Below are 21,040 nucleotides of genomic sequence, written 5' to 3' on the forward strand. Positions count from 1 at the left end.
ATATCCATTGCTTGTTTAACCCATCTCCCACCACCTCCCTCCTGCCACCCTCAGTTTGTTCTCTATAGTTATGAGTCTGTTGTATGGTTTGCCTCTCTTTTCTCTTCTAAAAAAAAAATGAGATTTGTCTATATACTTAAAGATAATAACACCAATAATTTTTTAAATGATGTTACATTTTAAATCAGTTATAAAAGCCTCGTATTTGAAGGGCACTTGGGTAGCTCAGTCAGTTGTGTCCAACTCTTGATTTTGACTCAGTTGATGATCTCAGGATCTTGAGACTGAGGCCCTTGTCAGGCTCCACACTTAGCGTGGAGTCTGCTTGAGATTCTCTCTCCCTCTGTCTCTGACCCTCTTTCCATTCATGCATATATCCTCTCTCTCAAAATAATTACTTTTTTAAAAAAACGCCTTATCTTTGAAAATGTAATCATTATTTTGTGAGAGTGAGATAATCCACAAATCTTTAAAAATGCAAGCATGCAGTGAAGTGGCCACATGAACCACATGGACTAGTCTTTAGGAAATTCATTTTAGGATGTGGGTGAAGAATTAGCCTAAATGCTAAGATTGTATTGAATTTCAGCCATGTGGGAAGGATTCTTAAGTTTGATCTGTCAGGTTTGCCAAAATTGTATGTAATATTACTATTTTTTTAATGTATCTTAATATTATATTATGAGGACGTTTACTATTTACTGCTTTAGGCTATATGAGTTACAGAGAAGGTGACCAATGGCTTTCCATCTAATCTGATTTCCTTTGGTTAAATTGACCTGACCCAAGAACTCAATCAGACAATTCAATTAGAAAAACAGTGTGTTAAAAAAAAAATGAAAATGAAAAACAGTGTGTTGAATTTGAGGGGAAAGCTGCTTTTAGGTCAGGGTTACCCAAACAATTACTCCTACTTTCTCTGTGTGCTATGAATTTGTCCATCTTTCAATTTGTTTTATGCTATAAAATATCAGAGAAAATATTCTAGTGGGTAGTAGTAACATTGTTAAGAGTTACTCTTTCTAATATTTAGGTGGTGGTCGAAATCCAGTGACTCCCCGATATATGAGACATTTTAATATTATAACAATCAATGAGTTTAGTGATAAATCCATGTTTACAATCTTCTCCAGAATTTTAACCTGGCATTTAAAAATCTGGTAAGTAATGTAAAGTGTGTTTCTTTTTTCATTTAGAGGGTATAGAGTATTTTGGAAACCTATCAATACAAGTAGTACCCCTCACACTATTCCCTGAAAACATCCCTAGATAAAGAAAAAGATAACAGGTAACATCACTGCCCTCCGCTGCTCTCATCTCCAAGTATGGGACCATAACACAAAGGGGCCAGAGTATCTTTCCTTTTTTTTTTTTTTTGTCTGATGTCTTGAATTTTAGCCCCAAAATCCATACTAATTTTGCACTCTGCTGTATAATATGTCCACAGTAGAATTATTAATGTTCTGAATTTTTACCATGTAGTGCAATTAATGCTGGAAAGATTTATTCCAGATTTTTCCTGTGACTTACATACCCTGTAGTAGACTCTTGAGTTCTCCAAGGAGATTCATGTCTAAGTTTGAGTGTAGCCTTGGAGCCTGTGCCCTGGGGAAACGTTGCTGCCTGGCTCTGGATGTTCAGTGCTTCTCCACAAGATGTGCAGAGGTCAGGGAGCCAAGTGGAGCTGAGCAGTGCAGATCTCAGCTCCCTGATGTCCATTCTCAGGAAAATTGTCATCCGTTGCCTTACCCGGTGATGATGAAGGGGGACCACGGCACCTTGTTGAGCGAGAAGTTAAAGAGAGTCAGTTTTTCCAAATGGATATTTGTTCTACATGTTCTTTCCCACCTAATTGTGCCCTTTGCACTTCTTTTTTTTTTTTTAATCCTGACTCCTTGTTTATTTCACTTTAAAAAAAACTCTCCTTTTTCTTTTTTCTTTTTCTTATTTTTTCTGTATTTTTATTTGCTTCCTTTTTTTCTCCAAAAATATTCATTTCACTAGTGTTCTTCAGGGATTCCTTTTATATGCAATTGAGAATGCTAAGGGGTGAAAGTGAGTAGGACACACTTGTTTAGTGGATGCTGGATTTGAATTATATGGTCAGGGTTCCTCGGCTGGCTCTTCTGCTCACTTACTGAAGTAGTTCTAAGTCTATTACATTAGTCTTGCCTTCCCATGGAGTCTCTTTGAACATAAAACAATGAATGGAAAGCAGTTTTGAATTAAAATTGTATTATTATTATATGAAATGTTAATTTTATAAATTAAATCATTTGATCAGAGTAACTTTCACACTAGGTATGCTAAATATCATCTGTGTATTGTATTTCCTAACATTTTCTTTCTTTTTATTATTTTTTTTAAGTCATAAATTTCCAGACGATTTTCTAGATTTGACCACACAAATTGTTAATGGTACGATGGCTCTATATAAAGAAGCCATGAGGAATCTCTTGCCTACTCCAGCTAAATCTCACTACTTGTTCAACCTCCGTGATTTTTCCCGTGTCATTCAGGGTGTTTGCTTGTCAAGACCAGAAACAGCAGAAACCAAAGAAGTGATTAAACGTCTCTGGGTTCATGAGGTAAATTTTTGTGTTATTAAAATATGATTATGCAAGAAACAAACCTTTTTTTACAGCAATAAATGAGTAAAAAGAAACATTTAGCAATTTATATTGAAATACATTTAGCTATGTGGCATTATGAAGGCCAATGATCAAGGTCATTTAAAAGAATATTTATCACTAATATATTTTATGATATTTACAATGGATTATTCCTATTTTTAGAAATTTTGGTGATTTATAAAATATTTCGAAGTAGGTATGACTTTGGATAAATATCACTTACGTGACTTAATCCTTGTTAGTTTGATCTCAAATAATTTTTGAGATGGAATACTTTTTAAGGAGCTGTTTTTATAAGAAATGAATGTATGTATTTACATTACTTGTATTTCTAGATGCCAAAACAATTGCAAAGCAAATCAGTTTTGAGGGCATACAAACTATATTAAAATATATTTCTTTTTGGGAAGCGGTATGTGGGTGAACATTTTGTTGTAAAAGCTTGTGGAAGGAAAGAAAGAATACCAAAATAAGGGGACAAAAATAATAATTCAGTATTTTGAAAATAGACAAATAATTATAGGAAAGTTAAAACTGTTTTATTTTTAATACATAGATAATATAGTTATTTTAATTTTAACAATGTAGTTAAGAAATCTAGAAAATAGGAATGTACTATGTTAAAACCATATGCTATAGAGATAAAAATTTCAAAGAGACATTTAAAAACTCCATTTCTAAATAAAATAAATGATAAAAATTCCATTTCAATAGGCTTTTTATTTTACAATTTGAATTCCCAAATCCTCACACATTCAAATATAAGTCCAAACGAAATTCTGCTCAAGAATTTTGGCCACAGCAAGGTCCCTAAAATAATTCTCTCAAAACCTATGATCTGTAGATTCTTTTTTTTTTTTTTTTAAGATTTTATTTATCCATTCATGAAAGACACAGAGAAGCAGAGACATAGGTAGAGGGAGAAACAGGCTCCACGCAGGGAGCCCGATGTGGGACTCGATCCTAGAACTTCGGGATCATATCCTGAGCCAAAGGCTGACACAGGTCAGGCATCCCCTGACCTGTGGATTCTTACTGCACTCCTCTGTAGGTCCCTTAATTGCCAGAGTGGGATGCATATCCTGGGACATGGACACAGGCTATAAGTCTAGTAGGCCACAGTAGCTGAAAGGTAGAGAAGGAGAGAGAGATGAGGGGAGGATGTCATTGACTTCATCAAAGGAGTGAGTTTTGTCAGTAGCCAAATCTTGCTCTAGGAAGCATCTAGCATCCTCCTCTCCAGGAGCTTCACCCTTTGATATTCCTTCTGCCTAGAACACTCTTCCCCCCATTATCCAGAAAGCCTGCCTGCTTCCTGAAGGTCTCTGTCAAATATCCCCTTTCTGTTGAGGCTTGCTCTGAGCCATCCCTAACTCCCATAGCTCTTTTTCCTTTATCTCTTTTTCTTCTTTATAACACGGAACATCACTTGACACTGTCTATATTTTGGCTTATTTAGTGTCTCTACTGGAATAGAAGCTTTTTGAGAGCAGCAACTTTACAAATTTCTCTACTTTCCCCAGCACCTGACACATGGCAAGCACACAGTTTGTACAAGTGCAAAAAGAGAAGAAGAAAGGCAGCCTTATTATACATAACATGCTTCATGGCTTGGGATTATACAGGCCGTTCCTTTCTTCTAGTCGTGGGAGGAGCTCATATGTGCTATTGTATATTTATGGTATGTGCCCTTTTTAGCATCTTTCAAATCTTATACTACACTTCAGTGTGACATTATTGAGTTTTGACAATGGCTGTTGAGCTCTTTGGGCATTTAATGAAATTCGTGCTATAATAACTTGCAATTTTTAGTGAGTACTTCATATTGATATAATGTAATAAATTTAAGTTCTTAGCTCAAAACCTTTCAATAGCACTCTATTTCATTGGGAGGGATTAAAAATAAAAGTGAGATGGCCCAGTCTCACGTGTGTACCTCTTTCCTGGCTCCCCTCAGGCTGCCTCCTGCTCTCACACTCATTCACCCTTCACCTAGCAAAACAGGCCTACTGGCTATGCGCTGGGCCTGGAATGATTTTCCCCCAGATCCTGTGGGCCTGCTTCCTGCTGCCTTTGATCAAATCTCTCCTTCTCAGTGAGGCCCACACTAACTACCATTGAATATGACATTCTCACACCCCACCAGGAATTCCAGTCTTTCTTGACTTACTCTATTTTTCTTCTTTTCATAGCATTTATCAGCATCTAACACGCCATATAATTTATTTGTCATGTTTATTGTCCATCTCCCTCAGGTAGGGAGCTCCATGAGGGCAGAGATTTTTTTTTTTGTCACGGATTTATCCACAGTGCTGAGAACAGTGCTAGACACATTGTTCCCAACATTTCAAAAAATATGAAGTGCTTGAACTCAACACTCTATTTGTGCTTTGTTCCTATTCACTCAAAAAAGATTTCCTAAGGTCTAATATATGTCAGATACTATTTTAGATGCCCCTTTCCTGTCTAGACACTTTTACCAAACTAAAAGAGCTAATATAATTTTAATAAATGCTTTTCTGGGTATGAAATTGGCTTACTACTTTACATTCTCTTTGACTTCTCCATGGCTTTCAAACATTTGTGTACATAACATCCGGTTTGTTTTGTTAAATGTAGTTATTCTGCACAAGTGACCCAAGGAAAAAAAATAAATTAGATTTCATTAAAAATGAAATTTATTTCATTAAACTTTTTCATGCCTCATTGGATAGTATCTAGAAAATGAGATGACAACCCATAGAATGGGAAAAAAATTGCAATATCTAATGTCTAATATCCAGAAAACATAACAACTCAACAGTAAAAGACAACCTAAAAAAAAATTTAAAAAAATAAAAGACAACCTAATTTAAAAGTGGGCAAAGGATTCGAATAGACATTTCTCCAAAGATGACACGCAGATGGCCAATAAGCACATGAAAAGATGTTCAACATCATTAATCATTAGGGAAGCTAGGATGGTGGTCATCAAAAAGACAGATAATAACAAGTATTGGTAAGGATGGTCAGAGCCGCCACCCACTGCCTGTGGGAATGAAAAATGGTGCAGCTGCAGTGGAGAACAGTTTGGTAGTTTCTCAAAACGTTAAACACAGAGTTACCATAGGACCCAGCAGTTCTGCTCCTAGCCACATATCCAGGAGAACCGAAAACATATGTCCACACAAAAACTTATGCAGGAATGTTATTAGAATCATTCATAATAAACAAAAAGTAGACACAACCTAGATATACATCAGCTGATGCCTGGACAAAATGTGGCATGTACTTACAATGGAATTTTATTCAGCTCTGAAAGGAAATAGCGACGCAAACTACAGCATGGATTAACCTGGAAAACGTCGTGTTAAGCAAAAGAAGCCTAGAGGCAGAAAATAGATTAATGGTTGCCAGGGGTTGTGGGGAGTGTAGGGGAATAATAAGGAGTGACTCCTAAGGGGTACAGGGTTTCCACATGGGATGATGAAGATGTTCTAGAATTGATAGTTATGATGCTTGCTTACCTTCGTGAATATTATAAAAGCCACCGAATTACGTGCTTTAAAAGAGCGAATGTTATGATACGTGAATTAGGTATCAGTTAAAACAATCTGTAATTAAGGCTTGGAGGTAAATAAACTCAAAGCAAAAGTACAATGTAATAAAAATATTCCAGAAATTGCCTCTCTGATAATCATGTAGATTTATAATAGAAAAATTTTACATATCAAACTTTTAAAATGGAAGAGGGGGGCAATAGGATCACAGGGTAGAGAGAGGAGGGTGTCCACAGAAGTGAGCATGGGAGGGAGCCTCTAAGGCGCTGGAAGTATTCTGTACCTTGATCTTGGTGGTGGTGACAAGGGTGTCACCTGTGTAAAAATTCTTGGAGCTGCACACTTTGGATTTTTGTACCTTATAAAAAGAAATAAAAGTCGAAAAATAAAAGATATTCCCAGGCACCATCCTCAAAGTTTTCAAGTCAGGGCCCGGAGTGGGCCCCTGCACTCTGCATTTTTGCCAGCACAACAGATGAGTCGGTACAGGTGTGGTGACAGTCCTTGAGAAACCCTACCTTAGTTTCTTGCCACGTTGCCAGCTAGATCTCAGCATACTGATTCCTCTTAGGCCCTGACACCTGATATGTGAGGTGGGCTTGATTTAGGTTTCTCCTCCCACAGGAATATTGTACATGGTCTTCAGCCCTCAATCCAAGCAGGGGATGATGGGCATACATCGGGCAACTAGGTTGCCCCATAAAGAAATAGCTCTTGGACTGGTTAGAGTATGCAGGAAGCCTCAGTCGTACCATTTGCGTATGCAGCCGCCACTGCTAGAAAAAGGGATGACACTATTTTGGCACCAGCTTGACAATAGTGAAAACGCTCAAATCACTACTCTTGAACACCATTAGGCTGATTTCGAGGTGGTTTGTCACGATTTTACTTCTGAATTTTATAGTGTTTCCACATACGCTGTCATTTTATTTTTGCCGTACATCTGGAACATAACGCAAAGCAGGTATTTTACAGGTACAGCTCCAGCTGATGCAGGCGGGTTTCAGTAATTTCCCCCAAATGACAGAAGTTCTGCTACCGCAGACATGCACTGCTTGTAGCGTACGTCCATTAGTCTGCTAGTGCTGCCGTAACACAACACCACAAGCAGAGTGGCCTAACAGAAGTTTATTTCCTCCTAGTCCCAGAGGCCGGGAGTCCAAGGTGCCACCAAGTGTGGTTAGATGGCTGCTCCTCACTGTCCTCACTGGCCTTTCCTCTGTGTACCTGCAGGCAAAGAGTGGAAACCCTCATCTTATAAGGACAGTCCTAGGGGACTAGGGCTATGGGACTAGGGTTCCACCCTTGTGACTGTATTTAACTTTAATTACCTCCTTAAAGGATGTCACTCTTAATATAGTCCTATTGGTGGGTAGGACTTCCACATGAACTGGCGGGGGCGGGGGGAGTGGAGAGGGACATAGTCCAGTCCAAACAGTTAGTAACCAAGGGACACTTACACCACGTTGAGGAAATAGCTGTTTTCTGTGACAAGCCTGCTTAACTATTTCTTATAATCCAGTAACATGTGCATATCACCAGAGTTTATTTTAGTAGATTGTCCTCTGCGGTGACTTAAAAGAAAGATAATAAATGTGCAAAACAAACTTGGCTTTCACCTAAGACATTCACTCTTTTTTCCAAAAAAGTGAGCTCAAAAAAATAATACTATCCATTTGTCAAGAATTTTCAGAATGTTTCCCGGCTTAGAAAAAGGAAGGATCATGGCAAGGGAATACCCAGCTTCCTTATCTATATCTAAGTGACCAGCAAAGGCAGCCACTAACCTTCTCTAGTCCCTTTTTTCCTTTTCTAGTCATTCATACTCTTTGCACCTCTCTAATAGGCTTCAGTTCCCCCAATTTATCTTGGTTTATTCATAACTGAATGTTAACTGTGTATCATCTCAAATATATATGATCAAAACTAATATTTAAAATAAGCATTATTATGAGTACATCCTGATTACGTGGCTATGCTTTTAATAAAACCCATAGAAATTTTCCTGAGAGTACTTTTTCTGTGACTTGAGATTAATATGTAAATGAAAGCACAAAACCAGAAGAATCGGCGCCTAATGCTGCTGCTTCATTACCCTCTAGGTCCTCAGAGTGTATTATGATCGTCTTCTGGATAATGCAGATCGAAGTTGGCTTATCAACTACATTCGAGAAGTTTTGCAAAAATACATGGACGAAGACTTTCATGAACTTTTCCAAAGCTTAGATTTCGACGGTGACGGGGTGGTAGGAGAAGATGACTTGCGTAGCTTAATGTTCTGTGATTTCCACGACCCCAGGAGGGAGGACACCAACTACAGGGAAATCAAGGATGTGGATAATCTGCGGGTGATCGTGGAAGCTCACCTGGAAGAATACAATAACATGAGCAAAAAAACCATGAGCCTGGTCTTATTCCGATTTGCCATAGAACACATCAGCAGGATTTCCAGGATCCTGAAGCAGCCCCGCAGCCACGCTCTTCTGGTCGGGGTCGGAGGGAGTGGAAGGCAGTCTGTCACCCGATTAGCTGCCCACATGGCTGATTATTCCGTTTTTCAGGTCGAAATCTCCAAGGGCTATGGTCATTTTGAGTGGCACGAGGATTTAAAAGTGATCCTAAGGAAATGTGCCGAAGGTGAGGTGCAGGGGGTCTTCCTGTTCACAGACACTCAGATTAAAAGGGAGTCCTTTCTAGAAGATGTCAACAACCTGCTGAACGCTGGGGAGGTCCCCAACCTCTTCCCGTTGGATGAGAAGCAGGAGATCTGTGACAAGATGCGGCAGTTAGATCGCCAACGGGATAAGACCAAACAGACCGATGGGAGCCCCATAGCCCTTTTCAATATGTTCATCGATCGCTGTCGCAACCACCTGCACATCGTCCTGGCCATGAGTCCCATCGGGGATGCATTCCGGGTTCGCCTCCGCAAGTTCCCCGCTCTTGTTAACTGCTGCACCATTGACTGGTTTCAGGTATTGCTGGGCAGATCTTAGGTCGACTTCTAGAACGGTCCAGTCTTTGTCATCACCATGGCTCCTTTCGTAGATGCATCAAGCAGAATTTTCTGATAGATGATGATGTGTTGTGCAAATTCAAGAAGTCGTAAGAGACAAACATTTTCTCACTGACATATACACTCAGGGACCCCAACATTTCACAGAAGTCTTTAGGGGAGGTTTGAGTGGCAGTCGGGGGCTCGGGGAGAAGGCTCGCTGGAAGGCTTCCCTGCAAGAGCTGATGAGGGAGCTGTCCCTGGGGGGGTAGGGGTGAGGGATCCGAGGTGGGGGCAGGTGAGCAGTTGGAAGGGGGCAGTGCAGGGAGGTGTCACTACAGCTGGGGGGGAAAGGGGCAGGAGGGGGAAAGCACGACCCTGGAGCTTGGAGCCAAGCAGGAGAGCTGCATCCCGGGATCAGGAGGCCGAGGCCCAGACCTGAGCTCCTGCAGGGATGCCAGGGAGGGGGCACGACTCCCACCCCCCTCTTCCCCCTCCTCCCATTGCTTTCCATTAGCCAACGTCTACAGGAAGCCAAAGGCAAGAAAGCCGGAGTGACCCCATGGCTGCAGACTTCAGGTTCAGGAAACACAGAGCGGCCAAGACCAGGGCGCAGCGGGGAAGCTGGGGCCTGCAGCAGAGCCCCTGGGGGGGGGGGCTGTGTCAGCATTTGACCTTGGGGGGAACTACATGGCCCCTCTGTCCCTCCGTTTCCTGCCAGCACGCTTTCCTGCGAAGCAAGCTTACTGAGCCCCTTGCTCAATAGCAGGTGCTCTTCTAAAAGCCGGAAGCGAAATAGACCAGCTTCTGATCCCAAGCTGATTTTTCTAGAGACAACCAAGGTAGCAAAGGACTGTTCCATCAACGGGGCAGTCAAAGGCTTTCCGAAGAGGTGACCTCAAAGGGGAGGCTGCCAGGCGAAAGGTGCCAGGGCTCAGAGGGTCTGGGCAGAGGCCAGGGAGGGGCCATGGAGACGCAGGTGGAGAGAAGCTGAGGCTGGAGCGACAGGGGTGAGGTCGGAAGGGTGGCAAGGGCCCATCGGCAGAGACAAGCGAGTTGGTTTTGGATTTGAAGTATGCTAGGAAGTCTTTGAAGCATTATTAATTGAGGAGTGTGACATGAGCTCATTTACCTTTGGAAGAAAATCACTCCCGCAGCTGTAGGGAGCCACACAGGCTGGGAGCCAGCGAGGACACTGTGGGCACATTCCAAGCAGATGAAAACAGAGTTGACTTGGGATGGCCGTGGTAGGCGTGGGAAGGAGAGAAGGGATTTGGACGCGATCGTGCGGATGGTGCCCATAGAACTTCTGTATGGGGTGATGAAGGGTTGAGGACGAGGAGGGGTATCGAGGAGGATTCCTGCATTTTGGCGGATGGTGGGGATGTTTACAAAGTTGGGGAAGATGGCGATTATTTGGGGGGAGTTAGGAACCACGCTTTGGACCTGTTGGGTTTGAGATACCTTTTAGAGAAATCAAGGAAATAGTCATTCATACTCTTCTGGAGTTCAGTGGAAAGGGTAACATTTACTTTTAGAGAATTATTGGGAGAACTGGCTGGGATGATGCAGGTAGGATGCACGCGGAAATAGGCGTTCCGTCAGTTGAATGCCTTTCCTCTTCTTTACCCCTACAATGTTCATGGACAATTTCTGTGACCTTTGAACAAACCATGAAGAATCAATATTACCTGTACTAGCTCCTGGCTCTCGGCCCTGAGTGTGCAAGTCCTTGGGTGGGAGTAGGGAGGGAAGTTCCTCATGGAAGTGTCCCTCCAGCCTCATCCCTCACGTGTTCCCTTCCGTTTCTAACATCCATAAATCGCAAAGGATGGCGGTAGTAACTTACACTAGCCACTTTGATCAAGTACTAACTCGTTTATCTTAACTTTAGTCATGGCCTGAAGATGCACTCCAGGCAGTTGCCTCGCGCTTCTTGGAAGAAATTGAAATGTCAGAGGAAATACGAGAGGACTGTATCAGCATGTGTAAAAGCTTCCACACTTCTACTATAGATTTATCTACATCCTTCTATGTTGAACTTCAAAGATACAATTATGTGACTCCTACCTCGTACCTTGAATTAATCTCCACCTTCAAACTCTTGTTGGAAAAGAAAAGAAGGTAAAAAAGAAGGTTTATTTATTTATGTATTTTAGAGAGAGTGAGCAGGGGGAGGGGCCGAGGGAGCTAGGGGGAGAGAGAAGGGCAAATAGACTCCACACTGAGCTGAGTGTGGGTCCTGTCTTGGGCTCAGTCTCACTACCCTGATATAACGACCTGAGCCAAAACCAAGAGTCAGGGGCTCAACCGACTCCACCACCCAGGCACCCCCAAATTTCATATTTCTAAGTAAGCTATGGCGGTTTTAAAATATTTGTGTGTACAGAAATGACATAGCTTAGGATGTCATAAAGATTTATCTTGTATATATACATACATGTATATGTCTGTACTGTGAATTTTGGTTTATTTCACAAACATTTAGGATAGGGAGAAGGTCTTACTCTTTTATATAGATGCATCGTCTAGCGCACTGTAAATGCATAATCGTATTCATTGAAGGAATAAAGATGTGCTACTTAGAGCTGGGCTAAGACTCTAGGGTCCTTTGACAATGATATTGAATAAACACCACTGGAGAGATTTTTTTTTGATAAGTAATTAGATAATAGATAAAACTCCTGTACAGGTATTGAACAGCTGAAACCAGATACAGCTACTCTATATACCTAGTCAGGTTTCCTTCTTTAAACTCTCATTATTTGTAAAAGGGAAGAGGGAATCACAGGATGTGTTGTAACTTGGGTAACATGGTTTTTTAAAACCTCTATTTTTTTTTTTTGATTATCTCTACAGGGGAAAGTGCCATTCCCTTGGTACTTGCCCTAAGTCTTGATAAAATTTGTATATTACGGTGTCATGTAAATAAAAATACTATATGAAAATCTGAAACAGAATTTAAGTTTGAAAATAACTGATTTTCCAGTTAGAGAAATTTCAGATTTATCTTAAAATGAAAATGAGTTTTTAAAAACTATTAAATGATATAGATACTAAATAGTAACCCAATTAACTATTAAATCGAATTCCCTTCACTAATGATTTTATTGGTACTATGTAAGATTTTAAAAATAATCTAATAAATATTAAGAAAACTTTTTGATACAGTCCTTATAATAGGACATTACCTAAAATATACCAAAATGATAATTCCTTTGTGTTCTAGCATTCCTTTGTGTGAAAACTAACCTTAGGGATGTAAGCCAAAGCATATAAACTTGTATTAGTCAGGAAATAAAGGGTTAAGAAGTAAAAAAAAAAAAATCTCATTTTGAAAATCTCAATATGAACATCAATAAGCTTATGGACTATATAAGTGTCAATGTGAGTTTTTAACATCATTGAAGGTGACATTTATTTATTTTTGTAGTTTCAAGTTTTTATTTAAATTCCAGTTGGTTAACATATAATGTAGTATTGGTTTCAGGAATAGAGTTTAGGGATTCATCATGCACTACAACGCCCAAGGCTCATCACAATAAATATCTTCCTTAATGTCCATCACCCGTTTAACCCACCCTCCTGCCCATCCCCCTGCCAGCAACCCTCAGTTTGTTCTCTATCATTAAAAGTCTGTTTTATGGTTTGCCTCCCTCTCTTTTCCACCCTTCTGCTATGTGAATCTATTTTGTTTCTTAACTTACACATATGAGTGAAATCCTAGATATTTGTCTTTCTCCATCTGACTTATTTCATTTAGCATAATACACTCGAGCTCTATCCATGTCATTGCAAATGGCAAGATTTCATTCTTTTTGATGGCTGAGTGATATTCCACTGTATACACACACGCGCGTGCGCGCACCTCATAACTTCTCTATCCATTCATCAGTTGATGGACATTTGGGCTCTTTCCATAATTTGGCTATTGTTGATAATGCTGCTGTAAACATTGGGGTGCATTGATCCCTTAAGTTCAGTATTTTTGTAAACTTTTGGTAAATACTCAGTAGTGTAATTGCTGGATTGTAGGGTGGTTCTATTTTTGACTTTTTGAGGAACCTCCATACTGTTTTCCAGAGTGGCCCCACCAGCTTGCATTCCCACCAACAGTGCAAGAGGGTTCCCCTTTCTCCACATCCTCGCCAACATTTGTTGTTTCCTGCCTTGTTAATTTTCCCCATTCTCACTGGTGTGAGGTGGTATCTCATTGTAGTTTGGATTTGTATTTTCCTGATGACAAGTGATGTTGAGTGTCTTTTCATGTGTCCATTAGCCATCTAAATGTCTTCTTTAGAAAAATGTCTATTCATGTCTTCTGTCCATTTCTTAATTGGATTATTTGTTTTTAGGTGTTGAGTTTGATAAATTCTGCGTGGAGTTTGGGTCCTCACCCTTTATCAGATAAGTCATTTGCAAATACCTTCTCCTATTCTGTAGGCTGCTTTATAGTTTGATTGTTTCCTTTGCTGCGCAGCTTTCTAGCTTGATGAGGTCCCAGTAGTTCATTTCGCTCTTGTTTCCCTCGCTTCCAGGTGTGTGTCTAGAGTAAGAAGCTTCTCTAGCTGATGTCAAAGACGTTGCTGCTGCCTGTGTTCTCCTTTAGGAATTTGATGGTTTCCTGTCTCACATTTAGGTCTTTCATCCATTTTGAATTTATTTTTGTGGATGGTGTAACAAATTGGTCCAGTTTCATTCTTTTGCATGTCTCTGTCTGTTTTTCCAAACACCATTTGTTGAAGAGGCTATCTTTTTTTCCATCGGATATTCTCTCTTGCTTTGTCAAAGATTAGTTGACCATATAGTTGTGGGTCCATTTCTGGGTTCTTTGTTCTGTTCCATTAATCTATATGTCTGGTTTTTTTTTTTTTTTATATGTCTGGTTTTGTGCTAGCACCATACTGTCTTCATCACTATAGCTTTGTAATAAACGTTAACAATCTGGAATTGTGTTCTTCCAGCTTTTCTTTTTCATGATTGTTTTGGCTATTCAGGGTCTTTTGTGATTCCATACAAATTTTAGGATCGTTTGTTCTAGCCCTGTGAAAAATGCTGGTGGCATTTTGATAGGGATTGCATTGAATGTGTAGATTGCTTTGGGTAGTATAGACATTTTAACAATATTTGCCTTTCTAATCCATGAGCATGGAATATTTTTCCACTTCTTTGTGTCCTCTTCAGTTTCTTTAATTAGTGTTCTGTAGTTTTCAGCAATGCCTTGTTTCGGGATCAAGGTAATAATGGCCTTATAGGACGATTTTGGAATTTTTCCTTCCATGTCTATTTTTGGAACAGCTTCAGAAGACTAGGTATTAGTTCTTCCTTAAATGTTTCAGAGAATTCCCCTGGGAAGCTATCTGGCCATGGACTCTTGTTTGTTAGGAGATTTCTGATTCCTGCTTCAGTTTCTTTGCTGGTTACAGGGTTGTCAAATTTTCTCTTTCTTTCTGTTTTAGTTTTGGTAGTTTCTGTGTTTCTAGGAATTTATCCATTTCTTTCAGATTGCCCAATTTGTTGGCATACAATTTTTCATACTATTCTTTTATAACTATTTATATGTCTGCAGTGTTGGTTGTGATTTCTCCTCTCTCATTTGTGATTTTTATTTATTTGGGTCCCTTCTCTTTTCTTTTTGATGAGTCTGTTTAGAGGTTTATCAATTTTGTTAATTCTTTCAAAGAACTAACTCCTGGTTTTGTGGATTTGTTTTACTGGGTTTTTTTTTTCTTTTTTGGTTTGATTCTATATCATTTATTAGTGCTCTTTATTATTTTCTTTCTTCTGCTGGCATTAGACTTCATTTGTTCTTTTTCTAACTCTTTTAGGTGCAAGGTTAAGTTGTGTATTTGAGATTTTTTTTTTCTTTTTGAGGTAGGCCTATATTGCTATATGCTTCCCCCTTATGGCAGCTTTTTCTGCATCCCAAAGGCTTTAGATCATCATGTTTTCATTTTAATTTGTTTCCATGTACTTTTAAATTTCTTCTTGAATTTCTTGGTTGACCCATTCACTCTTTATTAAGATGCTTTTTTAACCTCCAGGTATTTCTGGTCTTTCCAAATTTTTTCTTGTGGTTGGCTTCAAGTTTCATAGCATTGTGGTTGGAAAATATGCATGATATGATCTCAGTCTTTTTGTTATTGAGGCCTGCCCGACTTGTGACCTAGTGTGTGATCTATTCTGGAGAAGGTCCTATGTGCACTCAAAAAAGAATGTGTATTCTGTTGCTTCAGGATGAAATGTTCTGTCTATATCTGCTAAGTCCACCTGGTCTAGTGTGTCATTCAAAGCCACTGTTTCCTTGCTGATCTTCTGCTTAGGGGATCTGTCCGTTGCTGTGAGTGGGGTGTCAGAGTTCCCTGCTATTATTATATTATTGATGAATTTCCTTATATTTGTTATTAGTTGATTTATATATTTGGGTGCTCCCAAGTTAGCATCATAAATGCGTACAACTGCTAGATCTTCTTGTTGGATAGACCCCTTTTTTATGAGGTCATGCCCTTCTTCATCTCTTATTATAGTCATTGGTTTAAAATCTAGTTTGTTGTATGTTTGGCTACTCCAGCTTTCTTTTGATGTCCATTAGTATGATAATGGATTCTTCGTCCCCTCACTTTCAACCCGTGGGTCTAAAGTGAGTCTCCTATAGGTAGCATATGGATGGGTCTTTTTAAAATCCATCTTGACACTCGATGTCTTTTGACTGGAGCTCTTAGTCCATTTATATCCAGAGCGATTATCCCTCAAATCAGGTACCTCCTCCCTTCCACAATGTGGCCTCTTCTCTCCCTCTAGTTGTACAGTTTATTCCGTCAGTTGTCTGGTGGTTTCTTGGGTATTCAGAATTATTTGGGATTTATCTAGCTGTGTTCTGGGAGGAGGCAAGCCTAGGGTCCTCCTACTATGCTGCCATCTTAACCCCCTTCAATCTGCTGGGCGTGACTTTTAGATGCAAACAAAAAGTTTATTCAAGAGTTTCTTTGATTCTAAAAAATACTCAATATATTAGAAAATGTAAAAACATTATGTTATGCTACAAAATTAGATATTTAGAAATTTTTACTGATCTACCTTTTAAGGGAAGCTTCAGGAATGTTTGGTCATGTTTAAAAAGTAATTTCAGCAAAATTTTTATGTTGCATTTATAATTTTTAAAGGTTTTTATTTCCCCTTTGAGGTCTGATTTAACAAATCAAACTTTCCTAGGTACTTTAATAATTTATAAAGCCTAGTTAGTTAAACTAATCCAGAGGGTGGGCCTTACGTTCTTTTAAATGTTTAGTATTATCTATAAACTTTATGAGCTATTTTTACTTTAAAACAGAAATGTAGCTCTTGCTCAATTACATAACTTATATTGGATTGTAAGGTTGATCTGTGAACCTAACAGACTGAATTCTTTTAAATATTAGAATACATACTTAAAATACAAATATGCACAAATTTCATGGTGTAAAAATATTGATGCAAAGTTTAATGTTTGCATATTAACTATAATTAATTCTAAATCTTCCTGTGCTAACCCACTATGTCAAGCATTTTGAAGCATCTTTTCCCATGTTGTCCAGGATGCTACCTACATCCTGGTAGGATACTCCTCATCCATATTTACAGTGACTATTTTAATATCTTCTGCAGCTGGGGTGTGAGAGCTTTCCTATGCACCATGATCCATACTCCCATGTTTGAATCGTATCATCAGTACTTTTTGCATCTACTTAGTGAAATCTGCATCTACATTACTATATCTTTCCATGTAGATCTTATGATCTTTAACTTAATGAAATCTTGCCTTTTTTTTTTTCTTCCATATTTTCCCATCCAAGAATATTAAACCTTTTTGGAGAGTCTTATTACATTTTGGATATTATGTCTCTGATTGTACACTTAAAATGTTTAAGGCCATCCTAACTGAAAGAAATATTATGAAAATGAGATACAAAGTTTTAGGAAAATTGAAAGTTATAGTTTTCTAGATATTTTTAGTTATTCTTATTTGCCTTTCAAATCTTCCTCTTTTTAAAAAACTTCTCTATGGGGCACCTGGGTGGCTCATTTGATTGTCTGCCTCTTGGTTTCGGCTCAGGTCATGAGCTTGAAGTCATGGGATTGAGCCCCGTTTAGGGCTCTGTGCTCAGCTGGGAGTCTGCTTGGGTTTCTTTCCCTCTGCTCCACCCTTCCCCACTCTCACTCTCGCACTCTCTCTCCCTCTCTCAAGTAAAAAATAAGTTTTAAAACATTTAAAAAAAATTATCCTTTACCTCAGCTGGTATCCCCATCCTTTGGTTACTCTTCCCTTAATAGCTAATGCTTCCAGATCTCTTTATAGCCAGGTTCTCTGGTAACCTAGAAGCAAGTTAGCAGGTCACCTGCTAAGACGCCAGTAGTTTAGTTAGCAAACCATCACATGGGATCAACCACAGTATGGAAACTTTCCTGTTCTTGTTCTATAAGATTTTGGAAAACCAAATTCCCAGATAATGTTATTATGTATCCAATCTCCTCATTTCCTATTATGTCAAGTATTTTTCTGACTCAAGGGAAATAAATGTGTGACAACACATAGTATACCCTCACTTCTAAATGTGAGGTGTGTCGGTTTTTTTTTTCCCCTGTGGCAGTCTTTTTAATGTTTTTCCCATTTTCTACTCCAGTTCAAGCCAGTTAAGCCCTCAGCTGAAGAGTATGCTTCTGCCTTTACACAGTCATCAGGCTGGTTTGTTATCTACTCCAACCTCTTTTCTTTTTTCCAACCTCTTTTTTTGAAGATGATTTCTAAAATATGACCCCTTTTACTCTGAAACATTATGGTATATCAAATATTTTAAATGAAATGAATTATAAAAAAAGAGTTTTCTCTACATCTAACGTATAATTATCCAGAGAACATACATGAAAGCAGATAAAATGTTTAAAGCACATAAAATACTATTGTATTCCCAATCAACTGTTATTGCTTTGTAATCATTTTGCAGTGTTGAGTGTTATTATCTATCCATTTTGCCATTATTGTCTTATTTTTAAGGTTTTATTTATTTATTCATGAGAGAGAGAAAGAGGCAGAGACATAGGGAGAGGGAGAAGTAGGGTCCCTGAAGGGAGCCTGATGTGGGACTGGATCCCAGGACCCTGGGATCACACCCTGAGCCCAAGGCACATGCTCAACCACTGAGCCACCCAGGCCTCCCATCATTATTGTCTTAACAAAAAATTATTTTGGGATATTGAATACTCCTTAAAATCATCTGCCACCTTTGGCAACATTCAAGATAATATATTTTGGGCCCTGAAGTCTATTTAAAAGATGTGATTATGAAAAGATTTTGAGGAACGGTAGCGTGTTGTAGGGATAAACTTCCCAAAGTGACTAATTTAGAGGTACACAATTCCTTTTGGTAATGAGCACGCCTTGCCTTATCCCTAGTATATAACACACAAGCTTTTGGAATTCTGTTCAATGCCTGGATCCTGTGCTAGGTACGGTACACACAAAAACGAACACAGCATCCTTTTGGCTCTAATTGTGCACAACTGGCTATTCTGAAGCTCAGAATTTTGTCTGAAGCTCAGGATTTTGACAAATTGTTAGTGAAAATCTTTCATACCACTCCTTTAGTGATGCCTGGGGAAAAGCCTGAAAAGCTCAAGGACATTTCAGGCTTTTCCCTGAAGGGCACAGCACCAGATGCCTAACCTGCTTTACCTGTCTGCTTCCAGCGAGGTCATGAAAATGAAGAAGAGGTATGAAGTGGGCTTGGACAAACTGGATTCTGCGGCATCTCAAGTGGCCACGATGCAAACCGAGCTGGAGGCGCTCCATCCCCAGTTGAAGGTTGCGAGCAAAGAGGTGGACGAGATGATGGCAATCATCGAGAGGGAGTCTGTAGAGGTGGCCAAAACCGAAAAAGTGGTGAAAGCCGACGAAACGATAGCAAACGAGCAAGCCCTGGCTGCCAAGGCCATCAAGGACGAGTGTGATGCGGACCTGGCCGAGGCCTTGCCCATCTTGGAGTCGGCGCTCTCGGCCCTGGATACCCTGACGGCGCAGGTAGGAGCACAGCCGTGCACCACGCCTGCCTCGCCTGGCTCAGGGAAGCCAGGTTGGCTCTGCACCTGATGCAACTCAAATGGGCAAGAGAATTCCCTGACTGACCTGAAATAAAACAAGTGTGTGTGCCTGACTCACAGTTTTGGAAAAGGAGAAAGCTACCTTATTGCAGAACCCACCCTAAAACCTCGGTTGTGTCAAGACCTTTGCACAACGCTTTTGCAGTACAGGGGTAGATAGAGGCATAGGACCTACATGTGTAGTTTAATTCCAAGGTGCACTTTGCACATTTAGACACTGTTGTAATCGGTGTACACCTCACAGTAGATGTGATAACCTACCGTGTCAGTGTTGGTTAGTGTTTGGGGTTTTTTATTTTGGTGAGACTTAGTAGCATGGCCTACAATGTTGTACTTTATAATAGCATGTCTTAGACTGGATGAAATGTGGCATTAAAAATTTAGATGTGAAAGGGGGATAGTTCAATTAAGAAAGATAAAGGTGAATTTTTAAACATAATGTTGAGAATTGTGCTGGACTTTTGGGTGAGGAGAGATCCTTTCTTCACGCCTAACTCCAATATAAATTTCAGAGTGATTAAAATTTAAATATAAACAATTATATTACTATAAGATAGTAGAAAAATGCAGGTCATGTTTATATCTTGCAATGGACCAGGGCCTTGGATTTCTTAAATGTGAGAGAAATCAGAAAAAAAAAAAAAAAAACTTAGACAAAATTGTTTGTAGCATATGTGCTCTGGATACTCTTCTGCTTTTCATAACTATAAAAAAAATTTAAGTTACAAATTCTACTACCTAAAAACCAACACATTTTGTTTAATATAAACATCACAGAAGTGTAAAAACACTGGGAGATAATATTTGAACTACATGGCAAACAAAAGATTAAGATGCCTCTATGTAAAAAGCTTATAAATCAATAAAAAAAAAAGTTATAATATAGTAAATGATATGAAGAAGTAATTCACAAAAAAGGAAGCCCAAGTAGTCAATAAACATATGAAAATGTATCCTACCTCACTTGTATTAAAAAACAGATTAAAATATGATTTCTTTTGCTTATCAGAATGCCTAGCATTGTTGCTGAGGGTATATGTAGTAGAACAGCTTTTATACTTTCTGGAGAGGAGTTTGTCAATATGTGCCAAAAGCTTTAACAATAAAAATCACAAAGCTGTTAATTCAACATGGCAATTGCAATAGTAAAAGAAAAATAGAGGAAAAAAACATAGGGTATGAGAATTATGGTTCATGTCTATACATCAGAAGGTCATGCAGCCATTAAAATGATGTGTTTCATTGATGTAAGGATGATGTTCACTATATATTGTTACTGAAATATGAAAAGTTGTGAAACAGCACGAATGTTATGTATACTATAATTCCAAATTGGTGAAAATGTAGCACATACACTAGTTTATAGTATATGTGACATAGAAAACATATAGAAGAAATATAAATTTAAAATATTTGCAGTAGTTAACTAGATATTACAGGATTACAGGATATTTTTTGTATGTAAAATTTCTCTGTATTTTTCTAATGTTTGCATCTATTACTTTCATAATTTTTAAGAAGCTGGGACGCCTGGGTGGCTCAACAGTTGAGTACCTGCCTTCGGCCCGGGGCGTGATTCTGGGGTCCTGGGATCGAGTCTCACATCGGGCTCCCTACAGGGAGCCTGCTTCTCTCTCTGCCTGTGTCTCTGCCTCTCTCTCTCTCCCTGTCTCTCTCATGAATAAATAAATAAAATCTTTAAAAAAAATTTTTTAAGAAGCTACAAAACTCTTATTTTG

The 21,040-nt window shown here is 39.1% G+C and overlaps 1 protein-coding gene across 1 annotated transcript in view; it reads left to right on the forward strand.

The window, feature by feature from the left end:
* Positions 1-21,040, forward strand: part of DNAH7 (dynein axonemal heavy chain 7) — a 234,359-nt gene that overhangs the window by 121,751 nt on the left and 91,568 nt on the right. The window contains exons 39-43 of the mRNA XM_072740992.1: positions 1,034-1,160; positions 2,369-2,588; positions 8,275-9,147; positions 11,062-11,291; positions 18,891-19,221. Of these exons, the coding sequence (XP_072597093.1) occupies positions 1,034-1,160; positions 2,369-2,588; positions 8,275-9,147; positions 11,062-11,291; positions 18,891-19,221 (1,781 nt within the window). The remainder of the gene's footprint in view (positions 1-1,033; positions 1,161-2,368; positions 2,589-8,274; positions 9,148-11,061; positions 11,292-18,890; positions 19,222-21,040) is intronic.

This window comes from Vulpes vulpes, chromosome 16 (assembly GCF_048418805.1).
Source record: "Vulpes vulpes isolate BD-2025 chromosome 16, VulVul3, whole genome shotgun sequence".
NCBI lineage: Eukaryota > Metazoa > Chordata > Mammalia > Carnivora > Canidae > Vulpes > Vulpes vulpes.